The following is an 18,460-nucleotide window of genomic DNA, read 5'->3' on the forward strand; positions in this document are numbered from 1 at the left end:
AATGCCGAGCCTTTCCCTCTTCCTTATTCTGATGAATATTCAAGTGCAGTGTTAGCCTAGTACTGATTGATTTATTTTTTTTCAATGAAGAAGCAGGTTTCCATGCTTCACTACAGTGATGAAAATCAGTGTTAGTTCTTGGTGCCATCCTTTGCAGAATCTATAGCAGTCCAGGGGAGACTCCTCTTTTCCATGGGCTTGTCACCTGGTATGTGGTGTCCAGAGACATGGAGTTACCATCATGCTTGTCTCCAGACAAACTCTGGGGTGAAGACAGGGTGGCTGTGCTTTGGGGAAGGCCCTCTCACCAAGAAATTTAATATAAATGTAAATGGGAACCTTTGCAGACAATGGCTCCAAGAGAGGAGCTGTGGCTGTGCAGAACAAACTTGCTGACCTGGGTTGCTGACCCAACACCAGCGTCTTTCAGGCTGGCACTGGTCACTGCCCATCCACACTCACCCACCAAGTCATGTGTGGCCTGGGGAGAGTGTGCCCTATTTGTCTTCCTCCTGAGGTCTGTGTGATAAGTAAATTCTATCATTCTACTTCATGAGAAAATGCTTTGCAATCCCAGGTATGCTTCCATGGAAAGAGGACACTTATAAATATGCAAAAAACTCAGCAAGATTTCATTTTTTGTAAAAGAAAACATGACTGTGACATATTGCCTGAGAATGAGGAATCATTTTTCTTTGATGCAAAATTCCTTAGTCTTAGAAATAACATTTGTGTGCACTTTTGTGCAGATAGGACCTGAGTTTTAAAATTACATCAACCCAGATTTTAATTTTGCAGGTGTAAATTTGCACCTGCAAATCATTTTATCTGCAAACTGCAGCATTTCATATTTGATTTCCTGATTTTCAGTGGCTTCCTTAACTGGTGTCAGTTATTTCGATATACAGCTTCACAGGCACTTCTACTTCAGGAATAAAATTGCAGTCTCAAAGCTTCAAACCCATTTCTGAACATTTGATGGACGTGAGTAATTAGGATGTATAGCAAACCCACTGTTCATTCAAATCTTTTGATACTATCTTCCAGTGTGAGGTCAGTGCTGGTTATCATGGTAAAAGACTTCATCTGTGGTATCTCTTGAGCAACTTTGACCGAACCAAAGCAAGAAACTGCAACTGACAGCAAGTTTCATGGTTGTGTTCATGATGCATGTTCTTGTGAATCACATTTTGTCAGTCTCAGTAACAAGTTTGCTCTTTTAATAGATTTATTTCCTGTTACCTCCCTTTACCTCACTGTATTTTCAAAACCAAGCCTATTACCTAGTCTGAAGTTACCAGTTGTCTGTTGTTTAAAAGTGACTATGGGGTGTGGGCATTTCATAATAAACTGTGTTTATGTGTAGGCACCCACACAGTCAAAGTCCTGGTTTAGTTTCTCCCCACCACCACAGATGACATTTTTAAATTCAAAGCTCCTGCATGCTTTTGGTGAAGTAGCTGAGATACAGTTAACTCAGCTGAAGTAAGAATCATAAAAACTAAGCATTTTGAAGTAAAAAGCATTAAAAAAAAAAGGCAAAAACATGCATAAAACTTTAGTTTCTTGGCAGCCACATACAGGTTGCCAGATTGATTGATGTACTGGAACCCAGAGTTTTGTCTTTGCCCTGAGGTGTGCCAGGACATGTCCGGGATCAAGGTGGGGGCAGACCCAACTGCCCAATTCCTTCCAGCTTCCTCAGCATGCCTCAGCCATGGATGGCAGGACAAGAACATGGCTCTTGTTCAGACATTCTGGGACTGTGCTGAGATTTCCTAGAAGAGGAGGCTTGAGGGCTGTCATCACTTGTTGAACAGAAGTTAGTTGGAGACCCATAAGCTTGTGCCATGTTGTGCTGTGAGAAAAGAGGTCTCCCAGCATTGCTGCTTCCTTTGTGCTAAAGGGAAGTTCAACCCTGTAGAGGTAGCTGTTAGAGTACAGTAAGGGTGTGGCTCTGGTAGCACATCACCAAACTTCACCTTGGTAGTTTTGTGTCGCTGGAAGGTTGTTTGGTACATAGAATCATAGAATAGTTTAGGCTGGAAGGGGTCTTTCAAAGGTCACAAAAGACCTTTAAAAGTCCAACCCCCTTGCAAGCAGCAGGGACACCTTCAACTAGAACATTGCCTTGAACGTGATTCAAAGCAATTAGTCAAATGTAGTTGTTACATGCCTAATTTGTTGTATTCATAGTTTGCCTATATGTTTTACTTAGTGTCTTCTATTATTTTAACAGGGTCGCCATGTTAAGACTGGGCAGCTGGCAGCAGTCAAAGTGATGAATGTTACTGAGGTGAGTGCAAAACCAAAAATAAGGTCATTGTTAAGCTGCAAGGAAAAATAAATAATCAGATCATGAGAAGGTGGACAGCTCATGAAAGAAGATCCACTGGTATAAATCATGGTTTCTGAGCACTGGTTTGTGTCTTATGAAGTACTGAGTGATGTTAACCATATTTTTTAAGTGTGGCTGATCAGTGGTGACAAAGCAATAAGGGAGTGTGTTGCCATATATTTTGGTGGTCAATAATATGAAAGACAAGAAGTCAATTCCTGCTTATTTCTAGTTGATTATCTGCTGTCAGAGATAGCAATTAAAAGATTTCCTGTAGCTCTGCACTGCCTTTGCTGTGTTTCATCACATCCTATCGCCTTGCATGCAAGCTGTTCCTCAGAGAAGTGCCCTGACAGCCAGCAAGCAGGAACGTGTTAGAAATGCAAATGCAGTGCTTTTTTATTGTGATTTGACCATTGAGGGAAGGAGACAGTTTAATTGGCACTGTCCCTACTCACATTTGTAAACAGGTGTCAGTGCTGAAACAGGGTGTTGAAAATGTTGCTAATACTGGGTTTTGTGTGCTTTTAAGAGCATAGCCAGTAGTGGAGCAGCTTGCCTCCTTGACACTACATTAGCCTGAGCCCCAGGAAGGCTGGGGAGACTCCCTGCTTCTTCCTCTTGAGTTTCCTAGAAGTCTCATTTGGTAAGATGCACTTAGACTCACTGAAGATCAGCTCCCTGCTCTGTCACTGGCAATGTGGATATGGAGAACAGAAATCCAGCTCCTCTTGCGATATTACGGAAGGGTTATCATCTGAAATTAAAAAAAAACCAGGCCAAATCCTCTGAATCTTCTGGGCCAGGTCTGCCAGTCATCTACATGTGGTGTTTGGGCAAGCACAAGCAAGCCTTGCTTGCCATTTTCATGTGTCTTTTGATTGTCTTGGAAGGCCGCAGACCAAGTTGGTGTCTGTGTTGGTCCTGTCAGGTAGAGCAGGTCCAGAACAGTTCTCTCTGTTGATGGTGTGAAAATCCAGCCCGGAGCAGCAAGTGATCTGAATTTGGATGCTACTGTAGTGTACAAAGCACATCTAAGGGCTGGTTTGACCATGGCTGCTGTTCGTACAATAGGTGCGTGTGGTTGAATTGCCAGTTTTGTACTGAGGAGGGTGCTTTTTTTTTAAATGAGTGCTACATTTGATTTCTGCTTTTAGGTCTGTAGGTACATATATCCTCAGGTGCTTTGGCTTTAAAAAATGACAGTCACCAAATGTGAGGCTGCTGGATTTTGGAAGGGAGAGCAGATGGGATTTGGATGATAGATTCCTGAGTTGAGAGCACCTCCCTGCCTTGACAGAGGAGCTGATAGGATGGATCCTGGCACAGACTCAGAAGTTATCCAGAGCTGCTTTGCTGGGTCAGTCAACAGTGTGTGAGGACTGGTTAAAGGTGTCACTTGTGGGCTGTCATGTTAACACCAGTGACAGTCCTTTCCTTGATGAAACAATTGAAGAAAAGACTGCAGGAAGGGAACCTTGGAAAGATTTCTTTCCTTTTGCTATACATAACAGTCTTGTATGCAAGCAACAAACTGTAGCATCCAGTAATGCCTACTTACATGGAAACAAAATTTAAATAGAGGACAACTATGTGGTTCCACTTCAGGAATCACCTTAGTAGACTTGCAGGATTCTGAGAACAAAACGCAGCTGTTTAGGTCTGATTTGCTGCAGGTGACAGAGCCAGCATCATACTGGGGAACCTGTCCCATTGTTTGAGGGGCAGTGATAGCAGGTCATGCTGTTTTCACATTGAGACCCTTCATGGGAAGGTTTGGGAGTTGTGAGGAGCATGTTAGTGCAGCTGTCCAAAGGGGTTTTCCCTGGTGCTCTTCCCCCAGTAAACCCTGAATAATTCCAGCTCAGCTGTGCTCAAGTGTTCCTGCTTTCTGGCCTTGGCACAGGGTGAGTGCAGGGCTGTTTGCTCTTACTTCCACTTCCCTAATGCAGAGTTGGCTGTATTCGTGCTGCTAAGGCACAGGCTGGCATGTCTGGATGCAGTCACTTCTGTTACTTCTGCCACTTATGTTCACCAAAAGATTCTGGTTCTTTCACCAAATCTACAGGGCTTTTTCCAGTAAGAAGTCATTTCATCAGAAATTGACTGACCAGCTCCAGCTGTGATTATTCAGATCTGGGGCACTCCGAGAGCTCAGCAAATCTGCCCTTTGCTGTCATGAGCTGCAGCCCCAAGCCGGTTTCTTAAGAGCGGCAGCAGGATGATGTGGTCATTGTGGCATCCTCTGGACATCTGTCAGGAAGTGCTGCTGTGTTGAGTTTCAGAGGGAGCGGGGGGAGCCCTTTGAAATGGTTAAAGGGGAGCTGATGGCAACGTGCGCTCATGTGCCTCTCCATGCAGGCTCTGCTTCCTGTTTTTTGACAGAGCCATTCTTGCTGCTTGTCTCTTCAGCTAGCGGTGCAGGTGATCAAAGAGCTCTTCTCCAGCACATCATTCTCCATCTATCTTTGCTTTCATTCTTTCTAGAGAGCAGGATAACGTTTAAATGTGAGACTTGTTGTTAGACCTGCCCCAGTACTGAGGGGTCTCTTGGTGCAGTATTTATCAGCTGATGATCTGATCTCGTTTCCATTTGCGGTCAGAGGCATGTGTTTTCTAGTTCTAATGCCATTGCAGATAGGCCCACATCTTCAAAAACAGCCTTTGATCATGAGCCTGTCACCTCTGTGCACACAGCCATCTGCACAAAGGAACGCGTTGGTTTGTGAAAGCGAACAGCTTTTTGCACCTGCACATCTGCGAGCCTGTTTCCTTTCCTTGAGCAACATTATTTATGAGCAGGTTTGTAGACCCCTGAGACATGGGGCTGATGGTAATGCTGGCAAGAGGGGTGGTGGAAAGTGGAAATTCTGAGTGTGGGCATGCACTGAGAAGCTGAGGGTGCTTTTATCCCCAGTCACCCTGCTTGAAGGATATACATAGCACTGAGGCTTAGCAAGTCTGGGTTCAGTTCCTGGGTGGGCCTCAGACATGACGCATGGGGCACAATCACTCACATTTACCCTTCTGCCTTGGTTTTTCCATGGCATAGAGTATTTTTCCCAAAACTCACTGAGGCACTGGGAAGCCAGAGTGCATTTGTCTGTGAAATGCCCCACTGTCTGCTCCAAGTAGTGTCTCCCCAGGGTACTCCACCTGTACTGGGCAGTGTTACCTGGGCCCTATAGGCCAGGATGGGCAGGGGAAGGAGGAGCAGGTGCAGGCCTTCAGGGTAAATAAAGACACAAGAGAAAGCAGGAATTGCATCTTCCTGGTTCTGGGAAAGCAGCATTACACATGTGCAGCTACTCTTGCTCTTGCCAGTGGATGTGGAAGAGCCTACAGGGTATCCCGGTTGTGTTCATGAATAGCCACGTGCTTGGTTTTGTTTTAAAAACATGGAGGTCAGATTGCAGAGGAATAGGAAGTACTTGGATAAGAGCCAGTATGGTTCCAACATCCAGAAAATTAATTGGGTAAAGGAAGAGGAGCTGAAAAAGGCAGCAGCTATGAAGAAGTGGTTGAGATCTGCCAGCTCCCTGAGGGGAATTGTGAAAGCTACAGGCTGGTGCTGAGGTCACAGCAGGGAGCTGGGCTCCACCAGCACAAATTTGATGCAGATGGGCAGAATTAAAAAACCAAACCCTTAACATCTGTAAATATTTTAATTTGGAGAAGGTCTTTACCGAAGATGAATGTTGCCCCTCCGCATGTTTGCAGAAGGAGTGGGCAGAATGCAGGAGGGACAGCAGAGGAAGAAAGGAGTCCTCTCTGTTCGTTCCTTTTTCTGCCCTTCTTCCCTAAAGATCCAGAAACTTGTGTAGATGACAGAACCCTTGTGGTTAAGTCCAGGATGACAGTTCCCAGGTCCTTATTCTCTGCCTCATCCTTACCTGCTTGTGTCCACCCTTTCACATGCACTGTCTGGAGTCCCGAAAGGAGTAGAGCCTTTTATCCCTTCAGCACAAGCTCTCATCTCCCCTCCCTTTGATTGTGTTCTGTCCATGTGCAGAGAGAAATTAGACCCTGCTCCTGGAGGATTTCCTGCATGCTGTCTGGGAGTCAGCTCCCATTTCTCCTGAATGCTCCAGGTGCTGCACTGGGCTCCTCTTTAGCCCCACTAATTCAGTCATGCAACATCCAGGGCTGTATCAAGCTGAGGATTAAGGGTCCTCCTTTCTCCCTAACTGCAAACAAAAGATAAACAAACTATTCAGTTTAATGTGCGCAGCTTGAGAGCCTGTGCTCAACAAAAATTATTATGAAACCTGAAATAGCTCATATAGCTAACTAGAGTTATTTTACATCTTTGAAGGCTTAATACAGTTAGGCTTTGGTCTGGTAACGTGTCTCCTGGGGGTTGATATTACTGGGGAAAACTTACTGGGCCCTTCTGTTGGGAATGATTTTTGTGTGGTCAAGTTCAATAAGACACATCATATGCATATTCTTGAGGGAATTTGGCTTTAGCCTGTCAGGCTTTAATGTGTTGCTCCAGGTAGAAAGGACGATGTGTCTGGCTTTGTAAGCAGTCCATTGTGATGGTCAAAGGAGTGCTTCAATGGCAAAACTACTGGAAAACCACAGAAAAATGTCTTTTGGGGCTGAATTGTTCTTGCTGCCTCTTCTTTTTTTTCTTTTTTTCCTTTCCCTTCAGCTAGTAAGTGCTGACTGGGATCTTTTGCAACAAGGTAAATTAATTCTCAAGTTTGCCCTACTCCTTTTAACTGATAGAAGGATATCTTGCAGCACCACTTGTTTCTACTGAAGTGTTTGAGATGGCAAAACCTACATGTGTTTCACTGGGTGTTGTGCACCATAGCAAACAGGCTCTGAGGGGGCCTTTCCAAATCAGGCAGTTCTCTCTGAAAAAGGGCATTTCCTTATAGTTCTTAAAACTTGTGTTTCCATTAGTTGTCTTATTGTGCACAATGCTGTACGAGCAGAAGAGAACGTCTGCCCTGGTGAGACTGAAACAAAGACAAGGGAGAACAGGCAGCTGGTGCCTGGAAGATGATGTCTAGGGGTATGCTAGCCCCCAGCATGCCAGAGGCTTCATGGGTGGCATGATGTTAGGAGGGGGAAAAAGCTCACGGTCCAGATAGGCAGCCTCACAGCTGTAAGGAAAGAGCAGATCCTAACCCTGGCTTACGCTGGAGTTTGATTTGTGGCAAGTTGCCCCTGGCTTTGGTTTCCTCCTAGCAGGACTCTCCACAGGACTGGGAAGACAAATTGGCTGATGTGTGCACTGAGTGCTTTTCCAAGTATTTAAGTAATGGAGTGTTAGGAATAATTTTATTTTTGTTTGAATCTGGTTAGTTTCTCCAAGACTAAATTACTGCATGCAGAAACCATGAATGGGGGAGTAATAGATCCTGTCTAAGCTCCCTGAGGAGACAATATGCAATTCTTATGCCCAAGTGGGGATGGTTTTGATTCTTTAGGTCAAGCCCTAGTAATTAATTGGTTTAGACCCATACATCAGGGTGATTCGGTTGTCAATTTAGGAGTTGTCCATCAGCTGCAGTCTCATAATCCCAGGGTAACTTTGGTCCCAACCTCCTGCTCAAAGCACGGTCAGCCATGGGATCAGACCAGGTTGCTCATGGTGGTTCCAGCATGTTGAGGCCTCTAAAGACAGAGGTTGCTTTGCAGCCCTGGGGCTCAGTGATATCTGGTAACCTAAGGAGCCTCCTGCTCTCTTTTGTTACAGAATGAAGAGGAGGAAATCAAGCTGGAGATAAATATGCTAAAAAAGTACTCCCATCACCGGAATATTGCTACATATTATGGGGCTTTTGTAAAGAAAAGTCCTGTGGGCCAAGATGATCAGCTCTGGGTAAGTTTTTAGTGTCATTTCTGCTCATCAGATTTACAGCTTCTTTAGATCTCCAGTGTGCTTGGCTTGGACTCTGTCTTAGTGAAGCTCTGAAGTCATTGTTCTGAAGAATAACATCTAAAAGAGAAAAACTACTCCTCCCTAGATGTCTTCCATCCCCATGATTTCCTTTGAGGATGGGCATAAAGTATGTTATGATTCTTATGACTTGTGCTGTCATTCTAATTTGTTGCTTGAACCTTTTTTTTTTCAAATTAAATGCTTCTGTATTTTTTTTTTTTACTGAAGTGAAAGACCTTGTCCTTTATCCCTTCTTTCCTCATTCTTGTTGCTTTCCTCTCCTTTTTTCAGATGGAAAATAAAAAAAGGAAGCAGAGAAATTGGCAATAAAGAAAAGAAGAATAATGAATCCTCCAATTTTTTGCTGCAAGATTTTTGAAGTTCTGCAGCAAAATGAGAAATTTCAAATTTTTTAAAAATTCCCACGTTTTTCAGTGCTGTTAGCTCTTGCTTTTCCAACTTCGTGTATATTAAAAAAAAAAAAACCTACCTAAAACCTGCAATAGGCGAGGAGCTCTAGTGAGGATTTTTATTTATTTAGCAGTGCATGTGATACAGAAAATGAGATTTTAAGTTGCTTGGTATCCAAGAAGGCCACGTGTAGTTTGCCATGCCTGGGTTGTGGTGGAAGTGGGTGTTTGCAGGTGTTCTTTCTGTTTGCACACTGGCAGAGCTGTGGTGATGGTGCCCTGTGTGTGTTTGTCTCCCTGCAGCTGGTGATGGAGTACTGCGGTGCAGGCTCTGTCACTGACTTGGTAAAGAAGACAAAAGGGAACTGTTTCAAGGAAGACTGGATTGCTTACATCTGCAGAGAGGTTCTCAGGGTGAGTCCTGCCAGCAGAGCTTCGCTGCTCATTTGCAACAAAAAGGCCTTTCCAAGCCTTTGGTTGCTAAAATAGGTCACTAATGAGCATTATTGTTTAAAGGTTGTGATCCATGGGGCTCATGGGCTATGGTCCTAGAGTTCAGAAGAGCCCTGAGAGCTGGCATGATGGCTGCTTGACATCCCATATTGTTGTAGTTAATCCCATTTTCTGTGTGAAGAACAGAAAATTCCTCTTTCCTATGGCAAATAGCTGTCTTCTGAAATTCCAGACAGGGGGCACCTAGAAAGGTAAATAAATTTTCTGTTTTCACAATGACTGCCCTCTACATCAGCAGATCTTACTGCTCACTGCTTCAGCTGTTCATGCTTGTAAGATCTTTCTGTTCATAATTCCTTTACCTGCACACACTCAGGGGTCTCTTTTCCACACTATTAGAGACAGTGTTCACTATAACAGCATTCCAAAATCTTAAAGGTGGCCCTGCTGGGACAGTATTCCCCATGACAAATCTTCGGGCTATATTTCATTCTATGCAAGCTTAGGGTTGCTTTTTTTTTTTTTTTTTTTTCCCCTCCCCTGGAAAGTACAGAGGATAAAACAATTCCCAAGTGTAATCTAGTGAACTGGAAAAAAAATAGGATGTTGGAGCCAGTCATTCTAAATTCAAAACCTATTACAGAATTACTGATCCATCTTCCCTATAATAGAGTTTTACATCTTTTCTAAATAATGGTAAGATAAATGTGTATTCTGGGAGTTGGAATTTAGATGGCATGCTGAAGTAATGCTTGAATAGGGGTAAAACTTTATTTCTGGGGCATAGGAGTTGAGAAATGTGCTCCATAGAGAATATTTGCCTTCTTACAGGGATTTGGCAGTAGCCTGCAGATTATGATCATTATATCTGGAGAGTATGGGGAGTTCTTCTGCAAAAGAAAAAACCTTAATGGTGTGGTCAGGTTATTCGTCATTGGTGTGGCTGTAATGTCTCTGTTAAAGCAATTGATGTTAAAACATTAGGTTTATGCTCATGCAACTGAAAACTGTAACAGCGTGTTGGTAAAAGCAAGGGATTGGATTTAATCATGCTTGTTGCAAAACAGAATGGCCCAGTTGCACATGGATTGACAATATTTCCTTCTGGAAAATATACAAGATGGGTGGAAGCTCTATTTGAAGCCATTAATATTAGAGAGGCTAAATGTTGTGAGTGAAGCATCTCTAGATTACCAGAACGGGTTATTTCAGCATGTTCTTTTATGTCTATGCTAGTTCAACCATGGGCAATTTTGAAATGCAGGAGGAGATAGCAAATATTAGCTGACTGAAAACAGTATTTGCTGTGTTCAAAAAGAGGTCTGACATGGTATTTTTAACTTTCCCTAGTCCATTTACTACTGAATTTCCCATTTTGTTGAATGCAAAATTTAGGCCACTACAACCAGCCAGCTGCTGTCTCTGGTCCTCATACAGGGCATTCTGCTTTGTTCTTTTTCTCTTTTGTTTGCTTTTAACATAGAGTGTAAGGAGCATGCCTTGGTTTTTGAGACAGAAGTTTAAAATATTGCTACCTCATTCTCTTCACACGTGACTCAAGAGATGCTCCACCACTGTCAGGCCTGTGGTGAAGCAGACAATCAGACTTATGATTGCTGTCCTCTTCTTGCTGAAAATGTTGCTAGTAACATGTAAAGGACTTTCCTTATGAATAAAAGTGTAAAAAGGCAACAGTGCCATACTCATGGTAATATTAGGAAGAAAGAATAAGGAAAATCTGGTTTTCTTTTAGGGATTGGCACATCTTCATGCTCACCATGTGATCCATCGAGATATTAAAGGACAGAATGTTCTTCTCACAGAAAATGCAGAAGTAAAGTTGGGTAAGTTTCCTTAAATGTGTGCTAGAAACCTGTTTGTTAAAATTTAAGATTGCCATCTTGACTCAAAAAAAACTTTCAGTAACCTAAGCGCAGCATGTGTACCAAGTATCGTATTGCTTGTGATTACAAGGTGTCTGTCATGTAGAAAGAGGTGGAAATGTGATGTGTTCTTCAAGGGCCTCCCTCACAGCCTGTGGGCAATACAGGCAGTCACACACAGAACGAGTCCAGTAAGTCACAGCACCATCAGGCCTTCACAGAGGATCCTGGGATGCAAAAGAATTCCAAAGTAAAAAAGTTGGGGGAACAAATTTCGCTAATCCATTTCTGTAAAGGAAGTGGTATAAGAGATTTTCATAAATCTGACAGTGTAAGTGGCTACCACTGAGTAACAGTAATCCCTCAAAAAAGCTGGAGGGTTTACTCATTTCCTTTTATTGCTGCGACCTGTCAGTATTGACAACTTCTGACTTCCTAAAACTAAACTCAAATACCTCTCTCTCTTGAGGAGGGCATGTCTTTCATGTTTTGGAAAGACACCACAGGGAAGTGTTTTAAAGAAATCTCAAGGGGAGCACTTCTCATGTGATGATCTTTACAGTCCCTCTCTCTTTAACTGAAAAAATTCACTGTAGAGTTGGAAAACAACAAATAATAAACATGGTTTGTGGATGTGGGGTAGGATGTTTGGTTGGAGCAAGTAAAAATACGTACTTTAAATCTCATTATGGTTTAACCCTTTGGCACAAACCTGGCTTCACTGAAGTCAAAGGGAGTCTTGCTGTCAAATTAAATGAAGGCAGGATCTTGCTTGTAGTCTCTAAATCATATGAACTAATTGTCAACTGTTCCCTCTTAAAACAGGTAAGATGGGGGTGTTGTGTGTTTTTATGGTTTTGTATAGTTACTAGTTCTACCATTCCTCACATGGTTGACAAAACAGTTAAACCTTTCTGACTCTGGGTAAAGATGAAACAGATTTACTAAGTATAAAGATTAAAAAAAGAAAAAAAAGTTGTTTCCAGTGAGATTTAGCTCATGTGTCTTAAGGCAAAGAAGCTAGAAAACCAAGAATTTCTCAATTCAATTCTATTCCACTTCAGTGTAAAAGTGTGCACTTCCCATCAGAAGCACAGAGCACAGAATGATCCCAAAGGTCAGGTCCACCTTCTTCTTGGAGAAGGTTTGCTGAGCAGGCACATGAAATTATAGCAGTACAAATGATTTTGGTTTGCAGATGATCTGCAATGAGGCAACATCAATGAGAAAATCTGCTCCTTGATGGTAACCATGGGGCTGTCTCCTCTCAGTCCTTCCCTTTCCCCCTTCCTTTGTCTCCTCTGTGAATATCACTCCAGTGCTATCCCAGTGGATCCAATTAGTGTATCATGGGTTTTTGTTCAACGAGAAATACAATCATGTAATTATTGGTTGTATGGACCCTTTTCATATTTGAACAAAACCATTTTGCTGTACAGTCCTTATGAAGGTATCACCCTTTTCAGCACAAAGGGAACCACATGATTCACTCATTACAATGATCTAAGATGAGAATAAAGTAGTAAATTCTCCAGTTTGTTCTAAGATACTGTATGAACGTAGGGAAGGATTTATTCCAGACACTTCAAAATGAAATGATACGGTAGTTCTTTGCAGCTTTCACAAGTGGCTATGTTAGACGCATCCAAATTTGCCTTGTGTGTAGATACTATTTTTTCTTTCAGCCTAGTTGAAGACCTACTCAATGAGTCCTACTCAATGTAGCATTTAAATTAAGCATAAATTATTCTGTAATGTCTTGTAGAGCAATTCCTCTTGCTGTAACACACTGGGCAGATTTAACATGCTGTTTATTTAATTCTTCTGTCAAAAAGAAGGGAAAAAGAGAGGCAGTTGAATTTCACCTATTGGATAAGATATGCTGGAGGAACTCAGTTTTCCTATATATTGTAGCCCAAAGGTTTGGTGTTCTAAACAGTATGAAAGAAACTAAGCACACGCTCTGCCATGTGGATACAACTTTTGCTAATTTCTTTACCTCTTCTTGGCTTTTCAGTGGATTTTGGTGTAAGTGCTCAGCTGGACAGGACTATTGGGAGAAGAAACACATTTATTGGCACACCGTATTGGATGGCACCCGAGGTCATTGCTTGTGAGGAGAACCCAGACTCTACATATGATTACAGAGTAAGTGTTAAACTCTTCATAAGGTAAGAAAACGTGGGTTATTGCTGAAATCCTGCTCATTTGAAAAGTTCAAACGTCCTGTCTTTTAAACCACAGTAATCCTAGAACTGTACAAATAGAAGTATTCGTAATATGTGGGTAGAGGCTCTTTTTAAGAGTGCCGTTTCACTGTGAGTACTTTTTGCAAATTTTTAATGCATGAAATACACTTCCATTTATTTCTCTGCAATAAAAACGTGCTAAGATGGTTGCAGGTCTGAATAAAAAAGAAAGGAAGAGAGAAATTCCAAAGGAATACTTGAAGTAGTGTAATATTAATATGGCAAGTTACTGCACTCTGTGATAGAGCTGTTTTGCTCTGTAGTCAGCTGTGAATCCTGAGTTAATTGGCAGTAATTAGTATCCCTTTGCTCATTCATGAGCATGTGACTGTGAGTGGTTTCCCATCCCATCCCAGAATGATTTCTGGTCAGTGGCAGGGTGGCTGAGGTGAGAAGGCACAGAATTTTCTGTATTTCAGTTTGTGAGCATTTCCTCTTGTCCTTACCATGCAGCATGTTTTCCAGGGATGGCTTTCTGAGCAGGTATCTTCTGGGTGATCCTGCAGTCACTCTTTCAGTTCAGGTGCTCTCTCCATTGCCACTTTGCACCTCTCCTTCCAATTGTGGCTTCAGAAATACTTATGAGAAGAACCTGTTATTGCTTCCATTTCCTAGTGATTCAGAGGCTGTGATTCTCCCTTGCTCAGACCTTCTGTGTTGCACTGGCCCAGTGAGGTCATGTTGTGTGTGTTAGTCATGCCCAAGGAATGATTTTGGTTTTTTTGCATACCATACCAATCTTCTGCTGAAACCTCAAGAAGTTAATCTCTTGTCTTCATTCCCTGTCCCCAGTTGATTTCCTTCCCAGAATGTGTACTTACCAGAAGATAGGACTCTTAATTTTCAGTCATTTACTTAATAACAAGTCAGTATCGTGGATCTATGAAATTCTCACCAGTTTTGTTGCTGAATCCCTCCACAAACTGTGACGTGAACTGGCTTTCAGCTTGTGTGAGGAGTTCAGAGCAGCTGGACTGAAAGGGCTCTGTTGGTAAAATTAGATTGAGTGCTGGGCTGGGTATGAGCTGCTATTCAGGTAATGGTTTATTCCTTTTAATATTTGAAGGTTTTCTATCACTCTCATTTTTAAAAAGGTAAGTTTTAAGAGAAGCTCTGCAAGGTGGTTTGGCTACTTGCCTCTCATTTGGCTACATTTAGACAAAAAAAAAATGAAATAATGCACATGATTAATCAAGTGGAAATGTGTGAAGTTTTTACAGCCACTGGTGGTGGTTGCAATTTACCTTCCATGATCAAAACCTGGCCCTTGGCGTCCAGATCAGCTGATAAAGGGACCTCTACCCTATTAACTGAGCTGAACATACATTGTGACATAAATGTGACTGCATGATGTACTCTCCTCTCACGTGCCCAAAAACGTGTGACTGGAGACTTTGTAGACAGAAAAAATCAGACCCCAAGGCTTGACTATAATTCCTGTTCCATCAGTGTAGAAATTCAGCAATGACTGCTCTGAAAAGCATTAAGACCAAGAATTATTTTTGGCCAGAAGGAGAAGGGTGAGGCACTGCTGTGTGTTGCTGCCTCATGAAAACAGATTTAAGACATATATTTAAACAGTGCCTGCTATATTCTGTCTGGCTCTTGTTTTTTGAATGCAGAAGGTCTGCATTTTGGGACTGGCTGCTTAAATGATGAATCAGCTGTTCAGAGTTGCATGGGAAATGGGAACCTTCTGGCTATTAGCACATTTCCTAAAAACTCAGTAGGGAGTGGGAGGGAGCAGAATATTTGTCACTCCAAGTAAAACAACATGATCCAGGAGAGATCGAGGGAAACTGTAAAAAAAAAAAAACCCAAACCCAAGAAGAAAACAAACAAGCTTGAATGCTGCAAGCTGCAAATTGCATTGTTTCTTTTCCTGCAGAGTGACCTGTGGTCTCTGGGAATCACTGCTATTGAAATGGCTGAAGGAGCTCCTCGTAAGTGATTCTGTATATAGGTGGGAGTGTTCTGTGTTAAAATAGCTCATACTAGTACTCAACGCACTAATGCACAGAATTCTGGTTCTGTCTTTATCTTTGAAAACACTCTATGACTTTTTCTCATTTTGGACTCTTTTGCTTTCTTCTTCCTTTTAGACTATTTCAGTCTGTGTTTTGATTCCTTGCCTTCATCTCCTGGGATAAAAAAACTTTTTTTCTTAAAGCTCTTGTTAGCATCAGTTTGTTAATCACTGCCTGTGGATACAACGGAGCAGAAGTCATTGATATGTCAGCAGAAAATATTGGCAGGAGTGGCTTTGAGTTTAGGTCACTAAAAAAATTTATGGCAGTGGAAGAAGGTAGGCCTAAAGGTTATATTTTTACTCTGAAACTGACTTGATTCTCACAGATTTGGGAGTAATACAGCATTTGCTCACATGTAATGGCTTTGATCCATGACCACACTCTCAGCCTGACAGCAGATTGCCACAGTTTTACAGCATGCTGCCTCCTCATTCCCTCAGAGAGCCTCTTGCAGGTCAGGCAGAGATCTGTGGGTGCAAAGTCCTCATGAATTTTTGTTTGCTTGGAGGGCTGGTGGCTTTGCCCCAGCTCCTGCAGAGCATATGGGATATGTGGAGTAACTGGTCACTGCTGAGAGCACAGGAGATGAAATCTGTCGTACTCTGGCCTGAGCCTGAGAGCATGTAGGCTGTTTTTAAAGAACACACTTGGCTGTTCTCCCATCAGACTTGGTTTTTAGCAGGAGCACTTTCAGACCCTGTGCTTTAGCCTGACTGAAGCTTAGTCCCGAGACATGAGTGAGTCCATGGAGAGTTTTCTTTGGGACAGACTTTGTAACTTTGCATGCCAGTTCCTCTTGCCATTTGTATTTGATGTTTTCCCTAGTTTTGACAGGGAAATGCTGTGAATTGTATTCTGTTGCCTTGTCTTTTGTTTACTGTAGAACAATAGTGTCTGGGACCCAGAGCTAGAAACCAGAGTTCTGCCCCTCATTTCCACTGTGTCCTGTACTATTGAACATACCAAGGAAAAAGTCAAAGCCAGAACCAAATGCAAGAAACTATGGCAGGTGGATGCAGGCAGAGAAATTAATAGAAGGCAGGGAAGGCTTTACCAGAGCATAGTCTTGTCACTTCTACTGGTTCTGTAATGCTTTAAGTCCATTTCTGTTAAGAGCATAACTGCTGAACACCTAAATATTACAAGAAATCAGCCTCCATGTAGTTCCTATCAGTTCTCATTCAGTAGCTCTCTTTGGTGAAGGAAGACCTTTTACCCTCAACGTTTCTTGGTGTCAGATTAAGCATGCTCAAAATTCCATACAAAGTGCCTGGAATAGATGAGATGTGACAGTATTTGCTTTCTGCTGAGTTCCTTGTAGCTTCAACTTTCCTCAACAGTAGCCCTAAAGAGAAGTACAGTGGGCTGGAGAGAAGGTAGCTTCTGAATGCAGGACTGGAATCTCTGGCAGATTACCTGATAATGGTGCTCCCATTCCCAGAGCACAGGACGGATGAAATGTGTGCTTAGTCACTCTGCTGTGTGCTGTGGTGCAGGTTATGAGCTGTGTGCTTTGTATGAGTTTTTCCTCATCCTGGGTTTTCTCATATGCCATGAACAATGTGGCAAAGAGTTTGGTTAGAATGGAGCTTATCATTTATCTGAACCAGAAGCCAGACATAATAACTATTTAAGTATTTCAGTCTCAGCTTTAACTTCTGTTTATGTGCAAACATGCTTTTGTGTATGGGAAAGGTGAGCTTTTTTATGTCCTTCTGAAGCTGTATATATAGAAAATATGAAGAAAGTTGTACTTGTTCTTGCCTTGAAGCCTTTCTTTTGAATCTCTTTTAGCTGGAAATCTCTGTGTACTCAGAGACTTGATTTCTTGGCTGTAGTGTGAATTTAGTAGGCTACTGGTGGGGTTCTGGGGCAGATGCTGTGATTTTGGAAGTGGTGGTGTTTGGAACGGGGGAGTGAGATCGCAGGGGGTACATGCATCCTTCAGTAATTTGTGGTTTCTTTTTGCAGCCCTGTGTGACATGCATCCCATGAGGGCACTCTTTCTCATCCCAAGGAACCCACCCCCAAAGCTGAAATCCAGAAAATGGTAAAGAGATGTGTAAAAAACTCTGTACTTTCGCTGCATTGGGCTTAGGAGGGTTTTCAGCTCTCTTGTCCAGGGACAATAATTTTGTTAAATCATGCAGTTATCTAGGAGGTGATTCCTAAGCTGTTTCTAAGTGCTAGATTAAGCCAGAGGGCAAGATAGAGTTTACCTTTGGGAAGCAACACCTTTCTTTTGAACTCTGCCTAAACTGTGGCAGTCATTTCATTTTGTTGTCTGTGGCCGAAATTGCAGGGTAAGCAAGGAAGGCATAGATGGGCTGCTTGGGATCAGGGTTTATCAGAAGATTGCATGGACATTGTGGGGCTAATGGCAGTCACCTACCCTACAGAGAATTACTTTTTGTTTTAAATGAAGTGTATAAAGAAAATCTTCACCTTATCAAAAGGTCAAGGACATTTTTAAAAGGCCTGTGTTGGCCAGATTGTGGTTTTGTTGATCAGGATGTACTTGAAGGTAGCTCCTCTGAGAGGGTGGTGGAGTTCACCCTCAGCACTGTGCTGGTCCCAGGAGTCTCACTGGTGGCAGAACTCAAATTGTCTCTCAGTTCCAGTGTAGAAGGAAACCTTGCAAAGTTATTGCTTTCCATCACTCGAGGGTAGTGCTTGGTCCACAAGTTGAAAAGGATTATTGGTTTTTCTCCACTGTTCTGTCTTTTTCAGGTCAAAGAAGTTCCTAAATTTTGTTGAAAGTTGCCTTGTAAAACATTATTTGCATCGTCCATCCACTGAGACCCTGCTGAAGCATTCCTTCATCCGAGACATGCAGAACGAGCGGCAAGTGCGCATCATGCTGAAGGATCACTTGGACAGGACAAGGAAGAAAAAAGGAGAAAAGGGTAACATGGCAAAACGAAAATAAAAGACATTTCAGAGAGCATGTCCTCCTCAGATTTTGACAGCAGAGCACAAGGCAGATGGAGCTGAAATACTAGAACCAGGAAAACTGAGAAAGCATTGTCCTTGATAGTGGTGGGGCCATTTTGAAGATTTCTTTGTCAAAGAAATTTTGGGTCCTTAATGGTGTTTTAGTGGTAAAGTCCTTGGAACCTTGAGTCATTGAGAGCAGCCCTGATGCTATCAGGGAGCAAGGACTCCAAGTAAAATCTCTGCTTTCTTGAGTAGTGCTCC

The 18,460-nt window shown here is 42.5% G+C and overlaps 1 protein-coding gene across 5 annotated transcripts in view; it reads left to right on the top strand.

Moving 5' to 3' along the window:
• NRK (Nik related kinase) overlaps positions 1-18,460 on the top strand; it is an 86,970-nt gene that overhangs the window by 23,268 nt on the left and 45,242 nt on the right. For all 5 annotated transcript variants that reach the window (XR_001862703.1, XM_017736619.1, XM_008635536.2 and 2 more), the window contains 8 exons: positions 2,240-2,296; positions 8,052-8,177; positions 8,951-9,061; positions 10,854-10,944; positions 13,001-13,131; positions 15,121-15,175; positions 17,234-17,312; positions 17,993-18,168. Coding sequence is in view for 4 of the 5 variants with exons in the window: in XM_017736619.1 (XP_017592108.1) it covers positions 2,282-2,296; positions 8,052-8,177; positions 8,951-9,061; positions 10,854-10,944; positions 13,001-13,131; positions 15,121-15,175; positions 17,234-17,312; positions 17,993-18,168 (784 nt within the window). In the remaining variant the exon portion in view is untranslated. The remainder of the gene's footprint in view (positions 1-2,239; positions 2,297-8,051; positions 8,178-8,950; positions 9,062-10,853; positions 10,945-13,000; positions 13,132-15,120; positions 15,176-17,233; positions 17,313-17,992; positions 18,169-18,460) is intronic.

Source organism: Corvus brachyrhynchos, unplaced genomic scaffold (assembly GCF_000691975.1).
Source record: "Corvus brachyrhynchos isolate BGI_N302 unplaced genomic scaffold, ASM69197v1 scaffold36, whole genome shotgun sequence".
In the NCBI taxonomy this organism is placed as follows: domain Eukaryota; kingdom Metazoa; phylum Chordata; class Aves; order Passeriformes; family Corvidae; genus Corvus; species Corvus brachyrhynchos.